At 37.5% G+C, this 22,688-nt stretch overlaps 1 protein-coding gene and 1 long non-coding RNA gene across 4 annotated transcripts; one reads left to right on the forward strand and one right to left on the reverse strand.

Annotated features, from left to right (window-relative positions):
• Positions 1–241: 241 nt before the first annotated feature.
• Positions 242–22,625, forward strand: LOC113455393 (gamma-aminobutyric acid receptor subunit rho-2-like). Of its 3 annotated transcripts, XM_087914297.1 has the most exons (10): positions 242–263; positions 415–571; positions 6,269–6,375; positions 13,175–13,242; positions 14,325–14,548; positions 14,804–14,886; positions 15,452–15,592; positions 16,579–16,731; positions 20,048–20,235; positions 21,939–22,625. In XM_087914297.1, the coding sequence occupies exons 1-10, from the start codon at positions 257–259 to the stop codon at positions 22,251–22,253; spliced, it is 1,443 nt and encodes a 480-aa protein (XP_087770423.1). In that variant the 5' UTR covers positions 242–256; the 3' UTR covers positions 22,254–22,625. The 3 variants fall into 3 exon arrangements, with proteins under 3 accessions (XP_087770423.1, XP_087770427.1, XP_026582526.2); XM_026726741.2 differs by lacking the exon at positions 242–263 and having other exon boundaries at positions 417–571; XM_087914301.1 differs by lacking the exons at positions 242–263; positions 16,579–16,731 and having other exon boundaries at positions 309–571.
• Positions 15,893–21,943, reverse strand: LOC148127760 (uncharacterized). Its single transcript, XR_015739732.1, has 2 exons — positions 20,251–21,943; positions 15,893–16,742 (listed from the first exon to the last, which is right to left on the reverse strand). It is a non-coding gene; the product is annotated as an uncharacterized LOC148127760 (long non-coding RNA).
• Positions 22,626–22,688: the final 63 nt, after the last annotated feature.

A 22,688-nucleotide genomic window follows, 5' to 3' on the forward strand; every position in this document is an offset into this window, starting at 1 on the left:
ATAATAATAATAATAATAATAATAATAATAATAATAATAATAATAATAATAATAATAATAATAATAATATGCCGGAGAGAAGAGCGTCCCGTCCCCGAGGTCCGCCTGATTGGCCCAAAGCCTGGCGGATGGCATCCCATCCCGTGTTTCCATTGGCTGTTGCCCACCCATCTAGAACTCAGTGGAAACGCGGTCGGTTAGGATTTCTTTCTTTCGCGAGGGACGGCTAATCGGCGAGTGAGGCAGGGAGGAATGGATGTGGGGTAGGCGGTTTAGGAAGCTGGTTTAAAACCTGGGGGTGGGGGGCGAGAGAAAAAAGCAGCTTTTCTAATAAAAATGGTCGCTCGGACAAATGCAACGCTTGAGAGATGCAGATAGTTCGATGTTTAAACCGGAGTGCATTTTACCCGTCAGGAGGCGGCTGGACGGAAGGAAGAGGGAGCGCTGATTCCCAAAGTATGCTGTATTTTGCAAAACTCACAGTGTTGATCTTATGCGGGGTCCTTCTCGGGGAAAGTAGGAAGCACAGAAAGGGGAGATGGACGGCAGAAGCGCAGGTGCAAAAAATAAGGTAAGGAGAGCCTTTACGATTCGATCAATTTACCCCTTTTCCTTTGGTTTCCCTCTATAAATATGTATTTGCGGAGACGTGTAGTTTTGCGAGTTTTGTTATAACTTGTTATAAGTATAATATGTGTTCCTTCATAATATGTTTGTCAAGAATGCACGTTGTACTAAAAGTACAAAGCACAGTAAAGATTTCTATTTCCGACTAGCATTAAAAATGTCCATCTGAAATCCATGTGATTTCTGAGCTCTGTTCAAAGCAATCTGGAAGCACACAAGAATGATTTCCTAGGAAATCCTGAATTGTTTTTATTACTGTAGTAGCAAGTCGTATCCACCGGTTTTAAAAGAGAAGGCAGCTTTTAGAGAGACGCTAAACTCTAGGAGTTGCATTTAGCACAGCCTTCATCTGGGATGCCACTTAGAATCTTGCAGGATCTGGCACTGTTGCAACAAAGTTTTGAGAAAAAAATTATATATTTCTCTAAATAGTTGCTGCAGTTTAAGAAATTACAATTTGAACAAAGAGAAATAATATTTAGATGAGTAAGTTTTATTACTAAATAAATTTGCAGCTGTCCTGTGCTTAAATGATTGTTGGTCCTGGGCATTTTATTTGCAAATGAATTGAGTATTAATGATGAAAAACAGCTCTGACATAGCAAGAAGGGGCTTTAAATTTATCAGATTTCATGTCAAGAGAGCATGTTTATATAGGAGGAAAATAACCTTGCCAAACCCTGAATACATCTTGGTCTCCAATTCTGCTGTCCAGTGAGAATTGCTTCTTTTCAGAGTACTTGGCTAACTCAGGCCTTGCAAGCCAGGTTTGTTTAGCAAAACCATAAAATTTTTCTTCCCTTTCCTACTTTTTCATCTTTGAAGCTTTTCCAAATCTTTCCCAAGAGCTTGCTGTGTTCCATGCCAGTTAGGATTGCAGAGGTATGTAGGCTTGGAGATAGAATTTATCTGCTGTTAGATATATAGCTTAAGATTAGGATTTGGGGGAAAGGTAAAGATTTGGTAAAAGAGTAATAAAGTTCCCGTGGAGAAAAGGTTTTCACAAAACAGTTTTCCAGAGTGAATGCTGAACTAGATACATCAGTTGCTGAAAAAGTCCAATGGCCTTTCATCTGATAGAATTTTCTCAGGAAGACATGATATGAAGATTAACATGGAAGCAAATACAAGTACACAGTAAAATGGGGACAAATGGTTGGGAAGGGACAGAACACTAACAGTGATTTTTGAGGGAAAAAAACCTTTTGTATGACTGGAATATTGGTTTATCAATAAAACAAATGGGTGAGATATATGGGATTTGGCCCTGCATAGCTAGCGCGCAAACTAACTAAAGCCTTCCAAAACGTCTTATGTAAACCTAAAGACTGAGTAGCTCAAAAAGAAAAAAAAACATGTGTCGTCTACTACATACAGTGTAAGGATTCCAACAGCCACTATGTAGAACAGAGAGGCAGATGATTAGCAAAGTGCATCCATGAACGCCAATTTGCAATGAGAAGACCAGATGAAATACTCAATTTCACAACATATGGACCGACTTAACCATAGTTTCAACTGTGGGAATCTGTGAGCATCCTAGACTACGGTAAATCCAAAAATACTAGGAAATTCAGCTTGACACTTAGACAAATCAACCATCGATGTATACATAGGCATATACACCATGCAAAAGAGACAGTAAAAAAGCTAAAAAAAAGAAAACAAAAAACCCAGAACACTTGTTTGCCAGCAGTCAGCACTCAGATAAACAGGGATTAACACCAGGGTTGAAACTAGACAACCAAGCAGCAAACAATTCCTAGTGAAGGAATTACCAATTCAGACAAACAAGCAGCAAACAACAGTCTAATCAAGGAACTACCCAGGAGAAAACAGCACCTTCACCAATACTGATAAGGACATGCTGCTGTATGTAAATAGAGAGTGCTGGCTGAAGATGTTAACCTAGTTGGATAAAAAAAAATCTGCAAACAGCCTAGCTTAGAGAGCGCCAAGGATTCATAAATATTTAGTATTCTGTCCATAATATCATGCAGAACACATTTGTAAAATATGTAAAATGTGCCAAGTGGTCCTTCAGGTGCAGCTTTTCTCATTTCAGTTGGGCAGAGAAGGCAATTTTTCCCAGGCTTTTCCTATCTACTCATAGAGCAACCTATGTAAATAAATGTTCTGAGTGTTGTAGACTTGCTATTAGTTGGCCATACTTCTAGCACATCTGTGATGTAGTTTAATTAATATGTTCCTAAGCATCCTTGCCAAATTAGAGTTCCCAAGATTTTTGGCGGAAAAGTCAGTGTTTTGACAGTCCTCAATTTATCATCATAATTGACCCTGGATTTACAATCCTAAGTTGTACCTGTTGTTAAGTAGGTCACAATGTGACAAAGCCTGATTTTATTATCTTTTATTGTGGTGGTCAGTAACTGAATCACCAGTTAAGCAAATGCAGTGAATCATTAAGGGAATGATGAATGTTCATAATGAGATTGATTGATTGATTTGCCAGAACGCAGAAATAAATGCCAAAAAAATCATAAATTTAAGTCACATGACCAAGGGTCATTGCAACCAGCTGTAAATGGGAGGGGGCAGGTTGCTAAGTGCCCAATAATCATGTGACTGCAATGGGAAGGGGGGTGTTGGGACTTCAAATCTGGGTTGCAAGTAGACCTGGTGAGGTCTGTTGTAATTTCCAATAGTTGCTAAGTAGCTGTAAGTTGAGTATAGCTATAAGTTCGTGACTTACAACAGTTAATTGAAAAAAGTGAGTTATGACCATTTTTCATGTGACCATTACAACATCCCCATGGTCATGTGATTTACATCCAGATGTTTGAGAACTGACTCACATTTATGATGGTTGCAGTGTCCTGGGGTCACGGGATCACCTTTTGCAACTTTCTGACAAGCAAAGGTAATGAAGAGGCCAGATCCACTTAAAAACCAAGTTACTGATTTACCAATTGCAGTGAGTCACTTAAAAAATGTAGCAAGAAAAGTTGTAAAATGCGGGCAAAACTCACCTAACAAATTTCTTACTTAGCAACATAACTTTTGGGCTCAATTGTGTTCATAAATTGAAGACTACCTGTATCTGTGCATGCTTTGTTTCTCCATGCACTGAGAAATAATCCAAAAAGGACTAAACTGCAGAGTGGCTGTTCCTGCATTCCCCAAGAAAAAGAAAATGAACCCTCTCTCCACCAAAAGAAAAAAATACTAAAGGGGGGACAAGTTGAATAACATTTGCATCATATTATTAGTATTAGATGTAATTTAAACAGAAACACAAATATCTCTCACCAGGTAGTGTGTGAGCAAATGATAATATTGATTTGGTGTCATTGTTTTACCCTCTTTTCTGGTGGCTCTTCCATTTGGACTTCTGTGGTCTTGAGTAGACAGATCAAGGCTATAAAGGAGAGGCTGTCAAAATGCAGGACTCTCCTCTAAACGCTGCTCAAGTAGAGCACACTACTCTGTAAAATACCATGAAATAACTTTCCCAGAGATTTCTTCTGTGGGAAGATGGAAGATTGTGCAAGGAAGGAGGAGGAAAAAGACAACTTGAAGATGGCCTTGTAAGTGGCATCAGAAATGCCCAGATGGTTGACTCTGGTTAATCTGTTTTTAATCTGCTATCAAGCTGTTAATCAATGAATGCATACGGCAATGTTATTTCACAGGGAATTGGGCTCCATAAACCCTTCCTTTTCCTACTATTTCAACAGTAAAATTGGTTGGATGAAAACATATATATTGTTTTAAATCTATTTTTCTCCCAAGAGAGTGCAGATATGGTGCTGCAAACCAAGTTTTCTCTTGAGTTTTATAGATAATGCACATATTCTTGGAGAATTCTTGAACAGGCACTAAATGAACTGTTGTAAATTGAGGAATACTTGTATACATACACACAGTAAATGAAATATGTAATTTCATTTAGTTCATATTAGTATAATTATACAATTCCAATATCAAATCAGCCCAAGGATCAGATATTTAACAAGATTACTAACAATACCTACTCAACAATGTGGTCTGTAGTTTGGGAGTGAGGCAAGACACTATCTTTTCCTGAAGAACTGATAATGCCTAGCTATCTCCATACTAATAGGGCCATCAGATTTGGGCTTTGAGAATCCAGCTAATTGCTAGATCTGCTGGCTGGAGAATTCTGGGAGTTGAAGTCCACACATCTTAAAATTGCTGAAATTGAGAAACACTATGATAGATGATAGCCGATAGTAAGCTTTTTGCATCTCTTATCTGCTTTCTAGTAGTCAGCTGGATTTTATATCCTTGGTCAAATACCCATTTGAAAGAGCATTAATAGAACCAGGTTATTTAGCTATCTAGTACAGTGCAGTCTTATTTACCCTTATTATTAATTCATTTAAGCAGAGTACACTGAATTCAAAGTTCATATGGTTGGGTTTACAGCACCAAATTTTCATTCAGTTATGTTTAACTGTACCTTTTAGAGAATCTGTTGCCGCATGTCTATTTGTATGAATTCAGGCAATAATATATACATACAATAAACAGAAAGAATTAATAACCTTTGGATTAAATTTATGGATGCCTTATTCAATCAGACCAGTTGCATGAAGAGATAGCTCAATGAACACATTAAAGTTGATTCTGCAGAAGGAACCTTCACTACAGATACAGAGTATATATTCATATGTAAGATCTTATTTTGCTTAAAAGTACAGGTATCTTTGACCTATAACCACAACTGAGCCCAACATTTCTGTTGCTAAGTGAGACAGTTAAGTGAGTTTTTCCCTATTTACCACTTTCCCTGCCACACTTGTTAAGTACAGTTAACTGCAGTGGTTAAGTTAGTACCACAGTTTTAAGTAAATCTGATTTCCTTATTGATTTGGCTTGTCAGAAGGTCTCAAAAAGGACCTGTGACACTGCAAATGTCAAATATGAATAATCTGAATTTTTATCACATGACTATGGGGATGCTGCAATGGTCATAAGTGTGAAAAATGGTTATAAGTCACTTTTTTTCAGTGCCATTGTAATGGCAAACAGTCACTAAATGAATGGTTGTAAGTTGAGGACTACTTGACTTATCACTCAGGATGCTGTTGTGTTGGTCAGCATAAAAGGTACTAAAGTAGTTTTCTCTGGTCCAGTGCCCTGGAAATTTGTTAGTCTATAATATCCATCAACCCTAATACCATGAGGATTGTTGTTGTCTGGATGAGGTTCCAGGTTGGGGAAAGGCTACTGCTGTAACTAATAGTATCAGTACATTCAGTTTTCATGTTTTTATTTCGTATACTTCCGCTTGTGCTTAGGCACAACTAGAGATCCAGATATATGATATCGTAAGGATTTCTCTTATGCTACATTTTCTCTGCTTCTTCAGGAGAGTTCTTTATATTCCCAAATTAGCACAAAGGTATCATGTTGGGTCTTAGACCTGACTCAATATGCTCTTCCATCATGATAACTTTGGATAGTGAAACAGGCAGCATATAAATTTAATAAATAATAAACCACTTCATGATCACTCCAGTGCATGGAATTCCTTTGCAAAGATGTAATTTCAGCATATTCTTATTATTATTGGCAAATTACCCCTCAGCTTTTTAAAGTGATCCTTCTCACAGTTAACAGAAATTATAGCTGGTATTCTTGTTTTTCAATGTAGTTACTCATATAGAAAGAACTATGACGTGACCAAAACTTGGCCAGGGAGCAGCAAAAAGCTTCTGTCGGTAGAGGACCATGATTTCTCCATGAGGCCTGCCTTTGGAGGTAAGAAATGTGTGTTTACTCATCTCTGTAAAGTTGAATGATTCAGCTTAGAATCTCCAAGCTACTTCAAGCTACTTTTTTATGTAGCCTCCAACTGGTTGGTGAGATTACCTTATGATTTCAGAGCGTTGCTAAAACTAGAATATAATGAACCAGTGACTTTCCAGGAACAAATGGAAGGACTGTACGTCCAACTTATTGTCAACTGTCTTCAGGAAATCTGGTTTGCTAAATGACACTCTTATTCTGGAGAACTATACATCTTGAAAATATAGAGAAAACACGCAACATACCTGTTCTATTGAACAGACTACATAATTTTCAGAACTCAAGGTAAGTAAAATATTTATTAGCCCAACAGCAGTTGCCTTAAATTCCTTACATTTAACCACATTAAAGCCTAAGCATTTTGCTCAGCAATAATTTAGAAGCCAGGCTTGATTTCCCTGTCTGGATCCCAAATGCTGGGTTGCAGTTGTCTCAGTCAAGTTGATTCTGGCATCCTATTTGAGATAGAGGAGTAGTACAAGGTCACCTGCTCCTTGGTTGAGCTTCAGAAAACTACTGGTGCTACAAATCAGTTTGGCAGTTTACTGATATTCAGCAAGTCAATCATGACAAAATGCTGCACGTTATTTGCCGATCAAAGCTTGTCCTGTTTCATATGTGAGAAGCACATTAAAAGGGAACTGGGTTTCCATTGTCGGGTGGCACCCACTATTGACCACCTCATTGGTCATTGACCACCTCTGCAAATGCCCCTACTGCTATTTAAGGCAGAAAATACAAAATGCCACAGTGTAAATCATAAAATAGACTACGTAGTTGATAAACACCTTCCCCCCTCCAAAATAAAGCTGAATGGGAGAGGAGGAAAACCCAGCAAATTGCAGCTTCTTTTGTAATATTTTCCTATCCTTTATGCTTTTGTCCGCACCCCCAAAATGCCATATTTCCTTGGAAAAGATGGATTCCATTATGAATCTGCCTTCAACATTTCTAGTTGCTTGTGGCTAAGCTTCTCTTCCCCTTCAACCAAGTCCTTTTCTGTCTAAATAGGAGACGCATCTTACTTTGACCCTTCCTAAGTGATTCCTCCGTACCAGTGACTTTGCTATTGCTAGCAGATGTCCAGGCATTATTTGTTACAAATATTAACATTATGTAAATGCTGCTCTTAGACTCCCTTCCTCAAATTCTGAGTCAAAGCATTTTCATCTAGGTCAGCTCATTTTTCCACTGAAAACAACTGGGATTCCATGAATAAGCAGCTTTAGCTGATACTTAAAATAGCGCTATCTTTTCTGTGGAAGAACAGCCTAATGTGTTGTGGCAGAGTTGTTATTCATCTCCTCTATCCCCAACTTAGAACAAACAGTTTCTACTGGACATACAACTGGAAATATAAACTGGCCCATTTCAAGGGCAAACTTAACTGCTAAATTTTATTATTAATACATTGTCATAGGTGAAAGAATAATACCACAGTGTCCTACAGTATCTAGCATAACCATGCGGCTGTTTCCAGACCTTTGGGAGGTTACCTTGGGTTTAGTTTTCTAAATGGGAATTTGGCGTTGCAGGTCTCCTGCCCTACATCCCATCTAGGTGCCTCAGGTGAAATTGAGAGAGTCCCAGGTACCGGATTCTTCAACAGAAAAGAGGCAATATAAAGCTGGTGAATTGTACTCTGTTTTCCTTGAAGTGCTTATTATTGTGATTGCTCACTATGGCTGTGTTCTTGCAGCTCTTTTAACCAGACCAGTTAAACACCCAGCACACTCAGTACAGCTCAGCCTTCTGGTTGTTTTTTTATTTGTTTGTTTGTTTTTTGAGATCTGAAGGTTTGATGTGGCTGAAATTTTTTGGGTCCTTTGGGCGGGGGAGCTCTGGGGCTGAAAATAAGCAGGAACAACCATAAGACCTTAACTACAAGTTAATTGGAATGATTCATATAATCTTGGAATGCAAACTTTGGGGCAGTCAAATTTGCTTGTGCAGGATTCACACATGCAATCTCCATCCTGACTTTCAGTCTGTGTTTCAGGGGTGGGATTCAACCGGTGTTGCTACCAGTTTGGTCAGAGTGTGTTTTGTGCTGTGCATGTGTGTAAATTGCAAAAAAACATCAGCTGTGCCGCCCAGACAGCTAACAAGCACTGCGCGCGGGTGCGCAGCATTTGAAAATCATCTTTCCTGCTTTTTCAACCTCAGCTGTGCCGCGCAAAGCAACTGAGGTTGAAAAAGCAGGAAATAAAGGACAGCCAAGAGGGCGGGCAGGGGGGTAGGCCAAAACAGATGACCAAAAGGTTGTCACATCGAACCGGTTCGGTGTTTGCTGCTCTTCAGAGCTACCGGTTCGATAGAACCGGGCCAAACCGGTAGCATCCCACCCCTGCTGCGTTTGTGTGAAACATTGTCCTCTATCACCTGTTTTTCTTCTTGCAAGAAAAAAAAAGACTAGATCAAACTAGATTTACTTGTTTAAGTACTACAGGAAAGGTATTGAAAATTGGTATCTACAGGACCTTCCTATTTTCTGGAGAAAGATATTGAAGACACTGGGATGTTTTCCCTATGACGTAGGAAAGCAGCATGAAAGAAGTTTTGTTTAGAAAGATCATCTAGGGGGGAAAAATTAAGAAATAACTGTCCAAATTCTCAGCCTCCTTCCAGAATTGCATTTCAGTTTATAAAAGAAATTGTTGGAAGAGCCTTCCAAGGGAGAAACAGTATCTTTCTTCTTTCTGAGAGTATTTACACCAAGACAAATTTCTAGTGTGTCCAATCACGCTTGGCCAATATAGAATTCTATTCTATTCTATTCTATTCTATTCTATTCTATTCTATTCTATTCTATTCTATTCTAATTCTACTCTAATTCTATTCTATTCTAATTCTATTCTATTCTATCAGTGTAAAGTAAAGTTGCATGCCCTATCCTTGGGTGACAGGCTGAGAAGGTGCTCTGTTAAGACTTCTCTGGAAAGCTCTGTAAATCAGAGCCTCTAAAACTTCCGAACTTTATGTAATGATTTTAAATTTTGTTTTAATGAAACAGAGCTTTATTCTAGGTAATATTTTGAAGTTCTAGGAGACTTCAGAACTCTGAGTCCTACAAAACCAGGTATTTCATAGAGTGCAGAACAGAATGTGTTTGGTGTTATGAGGGAAGTAGAAAGTCCACAGTTTTGCATTTTCTTCATAAGATACATGGATGGGAGGAAGTTCTTTCTTCCCTATCCATACATTTTTCCCTCCAAATGCTGCTGTTTGAAATGCTGTCCCTGCCATTTTGGATGTGGTTGTGTATAAGTTACTGAACCAACCCAATTCTAGCTTCCTGCAAATCAAATTTCATGTGGTTCAGGATGTTATATGAGACCCCCAGAAAATGATGTTGATTGAGTGGCTAATCATAGGTAAATGCAAATTACAAAAAAAATGTAATGTTTTCCTCAGTCAAGTCCACCAATATGAAGTAGCCCAGCTGAGATAAAAATCAGCCCTGAGGGGAATGGTGAAGAAAAGTGGCAGTAGTAGATATAGGAGGGATCAGCCTCCTAGGCCCTTAATCTCTCTCTTTTTTGTGTGTGGAGAAATTACATCCTGAAAAGAAGAAAGGTTCCCGAAAAATCCATGCTGGGATTAGAATGAGGCAAAAATGGCATTGTGCAGGACATAGACCTAGTAGCAAGTCGGGGGGAGAGGTCAATTAAACTGAGAAAGAATTTGTTAGATAGCTAGCCAAAAACTCCAAACCAAAACAAAAGAAAAATATCTCTACCAATGACCTCCCAGACTCCTGCACGTTTCAGACGTCTTAAAACCATCAATGAAAGTGAAATTTACATCAAATGCCACCTATAATCTAGCCCACCCTGCCTCATTCCAATCCCAGCCTGCTTAAATGCAAACAAAAGCCTGGCTGATATGGTTAAAAATTCAGATACATTCTTTTATCTATGTCCATCATGGTCTCCTAAGCTAAATAAACTGAGTACCCTACCTGACAGAGTTGAAAGCATAGAATCACTCATTCACGCAATAGAAGAACGCTTAGCAACACGTTTTGAAACAACTATACAAGCAAGCCTAATCTCTCTTGAAAAAAAAATACAGCACAGATAAGTGAGTACCTATCAGCTCAAAATCAAATCCCACAACAACCACAACCACTATCTCAACTACAATCACAACTACAACCAAAAATAACCACCAAGCCACAGCCACAAACTATTACTATCCCTTCAGATAATTCCACAAATAATATCTCCTTACTCATCAGAGACACCACGGAACATGAACAGAAACGTCCAAATGCCATCTTATTGGGTCTCGAAGACACTAACGAATCAGACGACATCACCAAAGTTCATGATATCATAAGCAACTCAAATACAACAAACATCTCTCCTGAAGATATTGAAATAATCAGAGATGGCCCTGGGTGCAAATACAATGACGGCTCTGTGGCCACAAGATTTTGTAGACTTGTATGCAAAAATGAGTCCAGCAAATGCATATTCATTCATACAATAAATGCCATTGCAAAAACCAATCCCAACCACAAAAAACTTCGCTCAAGACCAGACTTATCCATACTGCAAAGAATTCGCTCCCGTGAACTCTGCACAGAACTCAAAAACTGTCTAGACAATGTAGAAAAGAACCTATACATTGACTACCGTGCTGATTGCATCAGAAGAAAGTCACACAACCCACAACTCCGCATCCAACCCCACCCCATCCAACCCACCATCACTCAAAACTAGGCACACACACCCCTAACTACCTCTATTCCAATAACAACTGGCCTTAAATGCAAGCTACTCAATGCAAGAAGCCTTGTAAATAAAATACTTGAATTTCTCCTCTTACTAAATGCAGATAAATTCGACATTATATTTGTCTGTGAAACATAGCTCAACACATCTCTCCCTGACTCCATTACCACAGTAAGATGATTCATGTGGAAATAATTTCTACTGTTTTTAATTCATTTGAGGGGAAGCACTATTTTGCCTACTCCACAGGCTACTTCTCGCTGCTGGTGGCCACAGACTCTTGTCATTCTTTTGCAATAGTTACCAGTTTGGCATAGAGGAGACCTCTGGTGAAATTGACAAGGGGTCTGTCAGTTTTTCCTGTTAGCTGGAGGGTGGAGTGAAACATAAGAAGGTTCCTTTGAGAGTCCTGTCATACTCTCTACCACATTGATGAGGTATTACTTGGATTATTTTTGAACCTGTGCTTATCACTCTTCTGAACGAGTGTCTGAAAACAGATTAGCTGACAGGTCAATCGGACAGAAGACAAGCACAGGAGCAGGTTGGAGGAGGCATCTTTCTGTGGCTATCTGTCGCTCAGCTTGAAAGTTGGCTGAAGCATCGATCACACGGACCAGTTGCCCAGCCTACACAGTAAGTGGTGATTGGGTTTTTTTGCTAGGATGAAACACAGAGTAGAAGGAAAGACGAAGCTTGGAATCCACCACTTGTTGTCCTTGAGTGATCCTGGATCTAGGACTAGCATCCCTCATCTACCTCATGACTAAAGCAGGATAGAAACGAGAAAGAGAATATTCATACGTATTTCAAAATACATAGTTTATTCCTAACCCTTGAGATACGGCAGGATCACCCAAGTATTTAGGAGAACATTGGTCTCACAGAGCTTCTACATACATATCTCTTTGTGGCAAAAAAAAACAACAGTCGCACAATAATCTCCGTTACCTCTAGCTCTCACTTGTTCTTGGGGTATCTTATTTTTGTTGAGGACTACAAGGCTGGTCCCGTGGAGAAAAACAAGGGATTTCTATTTCCCTTTCTCTTCTCTGACTTGAAGCTCTCTCTCACAGCTTGGGTAGGAGTATTAGTACTTTGTGCGCTTAGATGTGTGATCATTCATGCTGTTTGTTAGTATTTAAAGTGGTACAAGATTCTTGGTGCTCTTTCATTTTGTGAAAGATCCTTAGAGATCTTTCTCCACGCATCATTGTTGCTCGCCTCCAAAGGAGCCTTAGAAACACAAAGCACAGTAATTTGCATCTAATTATTAATTCATTAAATTTAATCTACTGTGGACATACGTCTTTTTTTTAAAAAAAAGAAACCTTCCTATCCATCTCTGCTTGAATTCATAAACAGTTGCCCAATAATTTTGTTATAAGACTTTGTTTGATAGCTACAGTTGCTTAGTGGGTTTTTTTAACACTCTCCTCAAGTTGCCTGCTCTCTGCTATGGTATGCTGAGTCCTTTTCATCACATCCGACCCAAGAGGGTGATGTCACCTATTTTAGTTCCATGATCCAATTGCTCTGGGAAATAGGAAGTCTTCTTTGTAATTGATGCAGCAAAATCTGATAGCTACACTTGGCAGTGCATGGTCCAAGAACTAGCCCTAAATGTACACCACAGAGAGAAAGAACATGTTTCAATATTACAGATACAAATCCTAAAGAGGAAATCATTTATGTGCAGCTGAAATATAACTTAAGGCAGATCCCTATTCTGGAATGGGCATTTCGTTCATTCTTTTATTCACAAGGAAGGGTTAATCCCTTTCAACTCTCTGTTGGATCCTGCCTTCTGTTTGCTTCAACAGTGCTCTTTTCCATTGCCAACTGTATCTTTACCCCTACCCCTGGAGGGAAGACATGTTAATACTTCAACATCTCTGCAATGGAGCTGTTCTTTGTTTAATAGCTGTAGGAAAAGAAAAACTTATTTGAGAAGTTTCATTCAGACATTAAGGACTACTCATATTCAATATCTCAGTTTCTTTCTCTTGCAGGCCCAGCTATTCCTGTTGGAGTGGATGTGCAGGTTGAAAATTTGGACAGTATTTCAGAAGTCAATATGGTACGCTACTGTTAATGTTAGATTTCTTATCCAACTAGGATTTTTCTTCAGATTAAAGAAAATCTTCTTCTTCTTCTTCTTCTTCTTCTTCTTCTTCTTCTTCTTCTTCTTCTTCTTCTTCTTCTTCTTCTTCTTCTTCTTCTTCTTCTTCTTCTTCTTCTTCCTCTTCCTCTTCCTCTTCCTCTTCCTCTTCTTCTTCTTCTTCTTCTTCCTCTTCCTCTTCCTCCTCCTCCCTCCTCCTCCTCCTCCTCCTCCTCCTCCTCCTCCTCCTCCTCCTCCTCCATCGAGGGAGATACAAAGTTCTGGTTCTTGCCTTTCTGGTGGCCTCAATCATTGTTATTTGATGCTTTGATGTTTGTCTCTCCATGTTCTTCTTGGTCTGGTTTGTATTCTTGACTTCTCTTTTTGTATATGCTTTGTATGGTATAGAACAACACCAAGACATATATGTATATGCTATTTATGTTTAAATATTTTTTGCATTGACTGATTTTTATGGTGTAGCAATCAAAATAATATGCTGTTGTTGATGGGATGGTTGCTATAGGTTTTCTTTAAAATGAAGCCTAATGTGTGAAGAAGTAACACAGAGATTGTAATTAAGAGAAAGGTCTGTGCATCTGAGGATGCAGAACTAGCTCTCTCAGGAAATGATCTATTTCTTTGCTTCAAATGTTTGCTTGTTTATTTTTAAAAGGAAATCAAGCTCTGATGAACTGATGAACTGATCCTCCCAGGTACTAGTCACCATTTGTGTAAACAATGCAATAATGGTTGAACTTGACAGATCATCCTAATGGTTTAATGTGTTCCCAGGCAATTATAGCCTGTTCAGTAAACCATCATTAAACCAAACATGCAACATGTGAATTAAGGTATTATGTGGATAGCACCTGGGATGCAACAGATGGCCTTTGGGAGACAGCCTTCTTCATTGTAATGGGATGGTTCAATTGCTGATGATTTTTTTTCTGATAACTTTAAAAAAACCCACAATTTCAATTAATCTATAATTTTAGTTTTTTATAAGTACAGGAAATATAATCACAAGATATCTCCTACCACCCCGCGCTTTATTTCAGGACTTTACAATGACACTCTATTTGAGACATTATTGGAAGGACGAGCGTCTCTCCTTTCCCAGTCTTACGAACAGGAGCATGACTTTTGATGGGCGGTTGGTAAAGAAGATCTGGGTGCCAGACATTTTCTTTGTCCACTCTAAAAGATCCTTCATTCACGATACCACCACTGACAATATCATGTTGCGGGTGTTCCCAGATGGCCATGTGCTCTATAGCACGAGGTAATTCCACAGTCATTTGTATGTGAATATTCCATATTCTTCCTGCAGTATTGTAATTCAGGCAAACCTTTGTTGCGTGGACATATTTCAAATATGGATATGTGGATTCATATATTACCGTATTCATCACATGCCTGTAGCTTCTCCTTTGCCATAACATCAACTCTTTTTTTCTACATGGATTCATATATTATTCTATTAATTCCATGCCTGTAGCTCTTTGCTTGTAACAACATCTATTTTTTATATTTCTAGGATCACAGTGACAGCAATGTGCAATATGGACTTCAGCCGTTTTCCTCTAGATTCACAGACATGTTCGTTGGAGCTTGAAAGCTGTCAGTAGCTTTTATTTATCTTTGGTGATAAAATGGTAAAACAAATTAAACAGCATTCAATCTGTTGACTTTACTGATATCCATTATTTCTGCCTGAGCTGGTTACTTCTCTGCTTTAAGGCAGAGTCAACCTGCAGTATCCATTCTTCTGCCTTTATAAAATACGCTATTCCCTCTGCCTTTTCATTTTCAGTGAGAGTTTAAAAAAGATGTTTGTGGATGGGAGGACTCACAGAATGCATTTTTTTTAAAAAAAGCAGGGAGTGCATTGGGGAGACCATGTCCATAGATGAGTAACTATAGATGGGACTCTGATTTTCTGGACTACTTTCTCATTGGAGGACTACTTTTGTTTCTCTTAACTGCATGAAACCTATTTGAAGCTTTTAATGTAGTTTTCATTTATTTCCAACCTCTGAATTTAGGAAATCAGCACACAGTGGGGTAGTCTGATGGGTTTTGGGGGAGTCACACAACATAGGTCTCTGATTAATTGGCCTATTTCATAATTTTGCTGCTGACCGGTAAAATAATTATTTTGCTGTTTCCACGTCTACCTTTGCAGATGCATATACAGATGAAGATTTGATGTTATATTGGAAAAATGGGACCGAATCTCTAAAAACAGATGAAAAGATTTCCTTGTCTCAATTTTTGATTCAAAAATTTCATACAACTTCCAGACTTGCTTTCTATAGTAGTACTGGTATGGCAAAAACGTTTCACTCCATTCTTTCATTCTTTATTAATTTTTAAAATGTATTTCTTGTGACAAACTCAGGCAGCCAGTGGTCTTCCACTACTCTTCTTAATTCTCCCAAATATACTGTGCAGCATATAGTATTAGAGATAACTGAGATACTGTTTTCCAAAGTCTCTAAGTGAGCTTTATTGCTAAGTACATATTTAAATCTTTGGTGCTGGTAGAGAATTCTAATAATAGCATCACTGTGGCCTTGTGTTCTCTATTAATACAGTTGCTTGGTGAATATAAACAAAGCATCTCATGTAAACCAATGGTCAACAAAGTATATTTAATCGTACATTTAAAAGTTTCTTTGCTATCTCATTTAATACAGCTTTAGCAAGACTTCCTAACATTCTCTCATGTTATTGTTAAAGCAGAATATATGATTTTTTTAAAAATGAAATGCACTTTCTATATAATTCAGGCTTCAGAATAAAAGCGCAGAAAGATAATAACTTTCTTGAGAAGAGTTCTCTCCAGATACTACAGAATTACAGCTATCAATGCCTTCACTATTAAAGAACTTGCTGGAGCAGCTAGGCTGTGTAATCCAGCATTGTTTCTCTTTTTTATGGAAGATACATAGTTTATAGTAATAAGATTAACTTACTGTATTCCCAATGCTGTGTTCTCAGTATTGTACTGTTTTAAACAACATAATTGTTACGAGGAAAAATACAATACTTAAATTTAATTGCACTTTGAAACTTTACTTTCTCGTTCTCCCTCCTCCTCCCTCTCTCCCTCTCTTTCTCTCTCACACACATATACACACACAGTGTCTATTAGCATGTTTATTTTCTTCCTCTTTTTGTATTCTTTCAGTCTATCTCTTTTTCCTCCCCCCACTTTCTTTATATTTTATCTGTGTGGCATATATGGTACCTTTCCTAATGACTTTCATGTTTCTGCTCACTTCACATTTTAACATTTTTCTTCAATAGGTCGATACAATCGCCTTTACATTAACTTTATTCTCCGTCGCCATATTTTCTTCTTTCTGCTCCAAACGTATTTTCCTGCTACACTGATGGTCATGTTATCCTGGGTTTCCTTCTGGATAGACCATAGAGCTGTGCCTGCAAGAGTGTCATTAGGTGAGGGATTCCTGCCAAAACACATAAGATATGGCATGACTGTTTCTTACAACATAACTCATTTATTAAAATATTTGCATTCATTTTGATTTCTGTGTCTTAAGATTTCTAAAAGTAAAATAGGACAAGGTATGCAAAAGGTATATACTATGCTTTATCTTCACAGAAATAAAAATATACTACAGTGTATTAGAAATTAATCCTTGATTGGTTAGTGCTATCTATAAAATAATTATTTTATTATGTTAGGTTTAATTAGGTTAATTAGATTTATGTGGCCACCTATGTCACCAGAGTGACTTGGTGAGAAACAACAAATAAAAGCTCATACAAAATAACAACCAATATATAAAACCATCAAAATAAAAACCAACTTAATAAATTTCCAGTCCAAGAACACTTCCAGGCCTGGGAAGCTTTTAAGAAAATGAGAAATAATAATTTTATTAAAGGTCAAAATTATAATAGTAAGAACTAATGCAGAGTAAAAGAAAATAGAATAAAGGGTGCAAAGAAAAAAAGAAAGGTGGAAATAATAATAATTGAAGAATATAGTAAAGAAAAAGAAAAGCAATATACAAAGAAATGATTTCTAACCTTCAGTCACAAGTATAAACAATTTTAATAGTTTTTCACTTCTTAACTTACAATAATTATATCTTCTTCCCATCTATAAAACAAATCCATAAAGTATAGTTATTTTAGTTTTTATGTCAGCAAAAATCCATTAAGGAATAATATAGAAATAACGAATCTATTTTAACCTTGATGAAATAAACCAACTTTATAGTCCTTACTTAATCTTCAGTCCATTCAAGTAACATCATATTATTTATTTCTTTTCATTTTTTTCTCTGTCCCTTCAAAACTTTAACAAGTCTCTTTTGTAAGACCAATATAATTAAACTCCAGATTATTTTCTTGGCTTTTGTTTATATTCAATCTTAATTATTTGAATATCAGCCAGTTTCCTTTGTATGGCCAGAGCAACATCTTTTTCAGTAGTGCCGTACAGCCTGTCATTTGTAAATCTACTTTCAACTCTGTTTTATAGGTAAAACTTACTTCTCTTTCATAATATTTTCTAGACACAGTCTTAACTATAGAGGCTGTTGTAATTGTTAATATTAATTTCTGGTTCCATTTTTCAAAAATGTTCAATATTTCCAGCGTTAGAATATTTGATTTCATTCTGTAACACTTAGTCAAGTTTGTGTTCTTCTCCTTTAACCAAAATATTTAGTTCCCCCTACTGTCCAATTTTTGAAATGTTATTTTTTTAAAATCAAAACGAAATCATTTTTCTACAGGAATTTTTTTTTTATAATTAATTCCAAATCTTATTTTAAATTTATCTTGACCCTTATTCATCTGTAGCTTTTGAAAATCAAAATTTTTAATCAACCTTTTGCTCTTTTTAAAAAAAATTAAGCTTGTACAGATAGTCCTTTAGGTACAGTCCTAATCCATTCAGGCCATGAATCTTGTAAATCTGTTGTAAAATGAATCAGGCTTATTTTAATGATAGTTTTTTTTATTATGCTCGTTAAGCAAATCAACCGGGACGTTAAGTGAAGGAAGATCGGGTGTGCTATTTGCTTCTGTTTGTTAAGTGATTTCTGTGATTGATTGTTAAGTAAACCCAGAAGCTTGAGAATTTGCAGGGCTCCCTTAGTGGCTACCCACCCAACTGTTATTCCGGCAAGGCGAGTTGACCCTCTGCCTCCAAATTTCAGCATTTCCATGCAAATGCCTGGACTTAAATTGGGGTGGGGGATAAATTTTGCAGGAGCCTCCAGAGGGAACCACTGCTTCACTCCTATCAGCTGTTCTATAAGCAATTTACAATAGCACTGTACATACCAAGCCTCTAAGCAAAGCAAGCAAATGCAGTATAGTAGAATGCGAAGAAACTTTTCTGCAAGCAGTCTCCAAACACATGCAGACAAATACAGCATAGTATGCATAGGAACTTTACAGTACTCAATCTACTGTCTGTAGATGCCGGCTAGTATTTCTGCATGCAATTCCAAGAAATGAAAAAAAAAAGAAATCTTTGTAAAGTATTTAGAAACAAACACAGTATTATAATGAAAAAGGAATTAAAAAGGCAACTATCATCCTCCAGTCCTCAAAGTAACAGCAATAAAAGAAGCAAGGAGCAGTAATGAGAGACTCACTCCTCTACTCCTCTATGTGGTATCAAATAAGAAGGGGGGGAAGCATGCTAGCTGCAAAGTCCCTGATCTTGATTGGTCATGTGATGGGAGAAAATGTGCTTGACTACATGGACCTTGGAAATGGTCATAACTGCAGGCAACTTCTGGATCCCAAAAAGGGAGGTGACAGGTCTAAAAATGGCTGCCGTTTTAGGAGTGACTATATCCAGGTCAAATGACTGCAGAGGTCTCTGGTTGGTCGCAATTTTGAATCCCTATTATAAATACACTTTGGGGGTACACTTGTAACTGAACAGTTATTAAACAGCCTGTTTTACTTGAAGGACTACCTGTAGTTAAAACTTTTAAGGACTAGGCAAACACCCTCATGACTTTCACATTTATTAATCCAAAGGTTTCTAATAGCTGAAAAAATATCTAAGATGCAATTTCTGAAAGTGATTATAAAAGCATGCAAATTTAATGCCCTTTCAAAACTGCCAACCATGGTTTGAGCAGGATGACTGTTCCTTTCTCTGCCAAAGACTGCTGTCTTGTGACCATTCGTAAAGCAGATATCAGTGGCTCCCCCCACCCCTGTTGGTAATAGTTGAGATTTTTGTAAAAAATAAAAATCTGGCAAGCAACAGAGCCTAGAGCAGGACTGTCAAACTCCTGGCCTGCGAGCCGGATGTGTCACGCCCATGCTCAGTTTAGCAAAGGGGGAAAAAGTCCCGATACATCATGTGATGTTGCCAGGATGATGTGAGTTCGATGCTCCTGGCCTGGAGGATCTCAGAAGTCTCAGTCATTGGATATTGAACAGGTAATGCCTAGGGGTGGTAGTTACTGTCTGATGATGGTTATTTAGTATAAGTTAAAGAGGTTTGCATTTTTTTTAAGAACAAGTTTTATTGATTTTTGAAGACAAACAAAACATAAAACATAAAAGTATAAAACCTCCTTTCTAAGAATTACTTATAAATTTTAACAAGGCACATAATGTGGAACTATGTTTTAAAAAATATTGCTTTATTTGCCAGGTTTGCATTTTTATTATTTCCACAAATTAACTGCATCTGGTTATTAGGCTTGATTCAGATAAGCTTGTTGCTTGACTTCTGTTAATACCATCTTTGTGCATGTGGCTTCTTCAGGAATCACAATTGTCCTGACCATGTCTACCATCATCACTGGCGTCAATGCCTCCATGCCTGGCGTTTCCTATATCAAGGCTGTGGACATTTACCTCTGGGTCAGTTTTGTGTTTGTCTTCCTCTCAGTCATTGAATATGCAGCTGTGAACTACCTGGCAACAGTGCAAGAGCGGAAGGAGCAAGAAAAGGTGAGAAATGCTTACCATGTGCCTGGGTTTATGACTATGTTCGAACAGCCTTCTCTACCCCAGCTGGCCCTGTTGGGGAAATCCATAATAGAAATTTCTGATGTACATGGAGGTAGTCCTCCCTTAATGGCCACAATTGGGACCAGCCACCTCATGGCTAAGCAAGACAGTAATTAAGCAAGACAACCCTACTGTAAACATATCTTTCCACCATGGTCATTAAGCAAATTATCCATGATCATTAAACTCGATATAGCACAATGCAACTTTTACTGCTGGTTTTTCCATTGGCTTTGCTTGTTGAAATTCAGCTATGAAATGTGAGTAGATATTACAAAAGTAGGGATAACAGGTGTAACAGAGGCAACTAAAGCTCCCTAAGAACTGAACTAGTTAAGTCTGGAACTTCAGCAGAAACAATTGTGGAGATTAAGAATGGGGAAATTCAATATGGTATTTTCCTGGTTTTACTTCGTTTATTTCAGTCACTGCTGATAGATGGCCAGGAAGCTGTGACTAAACTGACAGGAAAACAAAGCAAATTTCCATGCACAGAATGTACCTATGCAGGATGCTTGATGTCATCTGTATGAGATTATATGTTATAAGTGCTGTTGGTGTTATTGTTTTAAGTTGCATAACAGCTGATACAAGCCAAGTTTATTTATATATATTTTAAAAAAATTCTTAATGTATAATCAGTTTTCCCAATAAAATTGTGATTTTAGTTGTTTAAGGAACTGCAGACTAGAAAGCATTTGAGAATCCTATGGTTATGGGTGTATTTGTGAAAGGGCAAGTTCCCAAAATCTCAAACCTCAGATCCGATTCTCAAGAGGAGAAATAGCCCCAACCACTCTGATTTTTACCATGTAATCCGGATTGATATGCTACCATGAGAACTGCTTTCTGGTGTAAGCCTATAAAATGAAATACATATGGATGTTTGATGAAGCCATTTTGATCACTTCAATGAACAAATAAATATGATACCTAGAAATATCTTTGTCTCTATCATTCAAAGTTTTCCCTGTTCTGTTTTAGAAACATACCATCAATATTATCTCAAGTATTTTGCATATATTGTAACATGTATATTACGCCTTTTCTCTAAACAGTTGTAACTCAAATGCAGATCCAAAGTTCTTAAGGAATCCAATGTTCTTTTTGCACTTAATGCAACTATAAATTTTCATTTTATTTCAAGTTTTGTGGTTAACACTGATGGCATTTCATACACGGTAAGATAGTAAGCCCATATATTGAGATTCTGTCTTGGTAATAATTTGAAAAACAAAAGATCACGAATTATATTCAGGGTTATCATTCTGTTGAATAGAAGAGCATAGTCTGCTGGTTGTTTAGCTTTAACAGAACAGTCCTAACTGGAAAAAGGATGTAGGGTAAACCATTCTTGTCATTTCCCCTTTTCTTCTATACTGTCACAAACCATTTCCCAAACCTACAGAGAAGACTTGGGAGGCAGGTACAGGCTGCAGATAGAAGAGATAGTGAAAAAAAGAATCCCACCGCTTCATTCTATGAATTCCATTTGGTAGATTGTGGATTCTACCGAAGTTTAAAAGAACTTACAAATACAAGGGTACAAAAATTTCACATGAAACTGCAATGCAATCTTTGTTTTCCGTTTGATTCATTTTGTACTTACATTTTCCTTCTCCTTTATTGTTTTATTTTCTCAGTTTCCATGCATGGGTGGAATTTCTACAAAAGGAATGACAATAGATGGCATATATAGTGAGTTGGATGCTGGTAGCCCAGAAGGAGACCCCCAAAATCAAATGATATCTGAGGTAACTGAGGAGGATAAACAGGAGAAGATGGTGATCCATTTGACTATGAGTAATGAATCTAACTCATCAAAGAAGAAAGGGCTCAAAGAGCATGTTAGCCTACGTATTATCCAGAACACTCATGCAATTGACAAATATTCAAGGTTAATATTCCCAGGCACCTATATATTTTTTAACATAGTATACTGGTCTGTCTTCTGCTGAACATGCTGTAGCTGTGATTAATTCAGGAGATATTTAGAAGATTCCAGTAATAAAATTTTGGATTCCAAGCAAGAAAATAATCATCCTGTATCAACTGTGGCACATGGAAACACTGGATATTTTTCTAAGAAACATTTCATACAATGGTGATGGAGATGATTGACTCAAGCTGGAAACTATGCTCTCTGCCCTTTCTTAACATACAACAAGTTTTGCTTTTCATATGTGAAAATAAGCAGCTGTTGAACTTTAGTCCTGGCCTTTGCAGTGTCATCATAGTAGGCATAAAGGCTATACTTATAAAAGTGGCTAGGAATCTGCTCTGTGATCTTTATTGGGACAGTTGGAGAAAGATAAATCTCTTCCATTTTATCAGCCAGCATGTGGTCCATTTTTATCGTAAGGGATTGTTGGTGAAATTTCTTTGGTTAAGAA

The sequence above is a fragment of the Pseudonaja textilis genome, chromosome 1 (assembly GCF_049901715.1).
Source record: "Pseudonaja textilis isolate UNSWEBS1 chromosome 1, rPseTex1.2, whole genome shotgun sequence".
In the NCBI taxonomy this organism is placed as follows: Eukaryota; Metazoa; Chordata; class Lepidosauria; order Squamata; family Elapidae; genus Pseudonaja; species Pseudonaja textilis.

Excerpts from the sequence above, each read along its gene's own strand:
- LOC113455393 (XM_087914297.1), top strand. Across the intron at positions 572-6,268 it reads GCGCAGGTGCAAAAAATAAG|TTACTCATATAGAAAGAACT; the intron begins GTAAGGAGAGCC and ends TTTTCAATGTAG. Across the intron at positions 15,593-16,578 it reads TGCTTTCTATAGTAGTACTG|GTCGATACAATCGCCTTTAC; the intron begins GTATGGCAAAAA and ends TTTCTTCAATAG.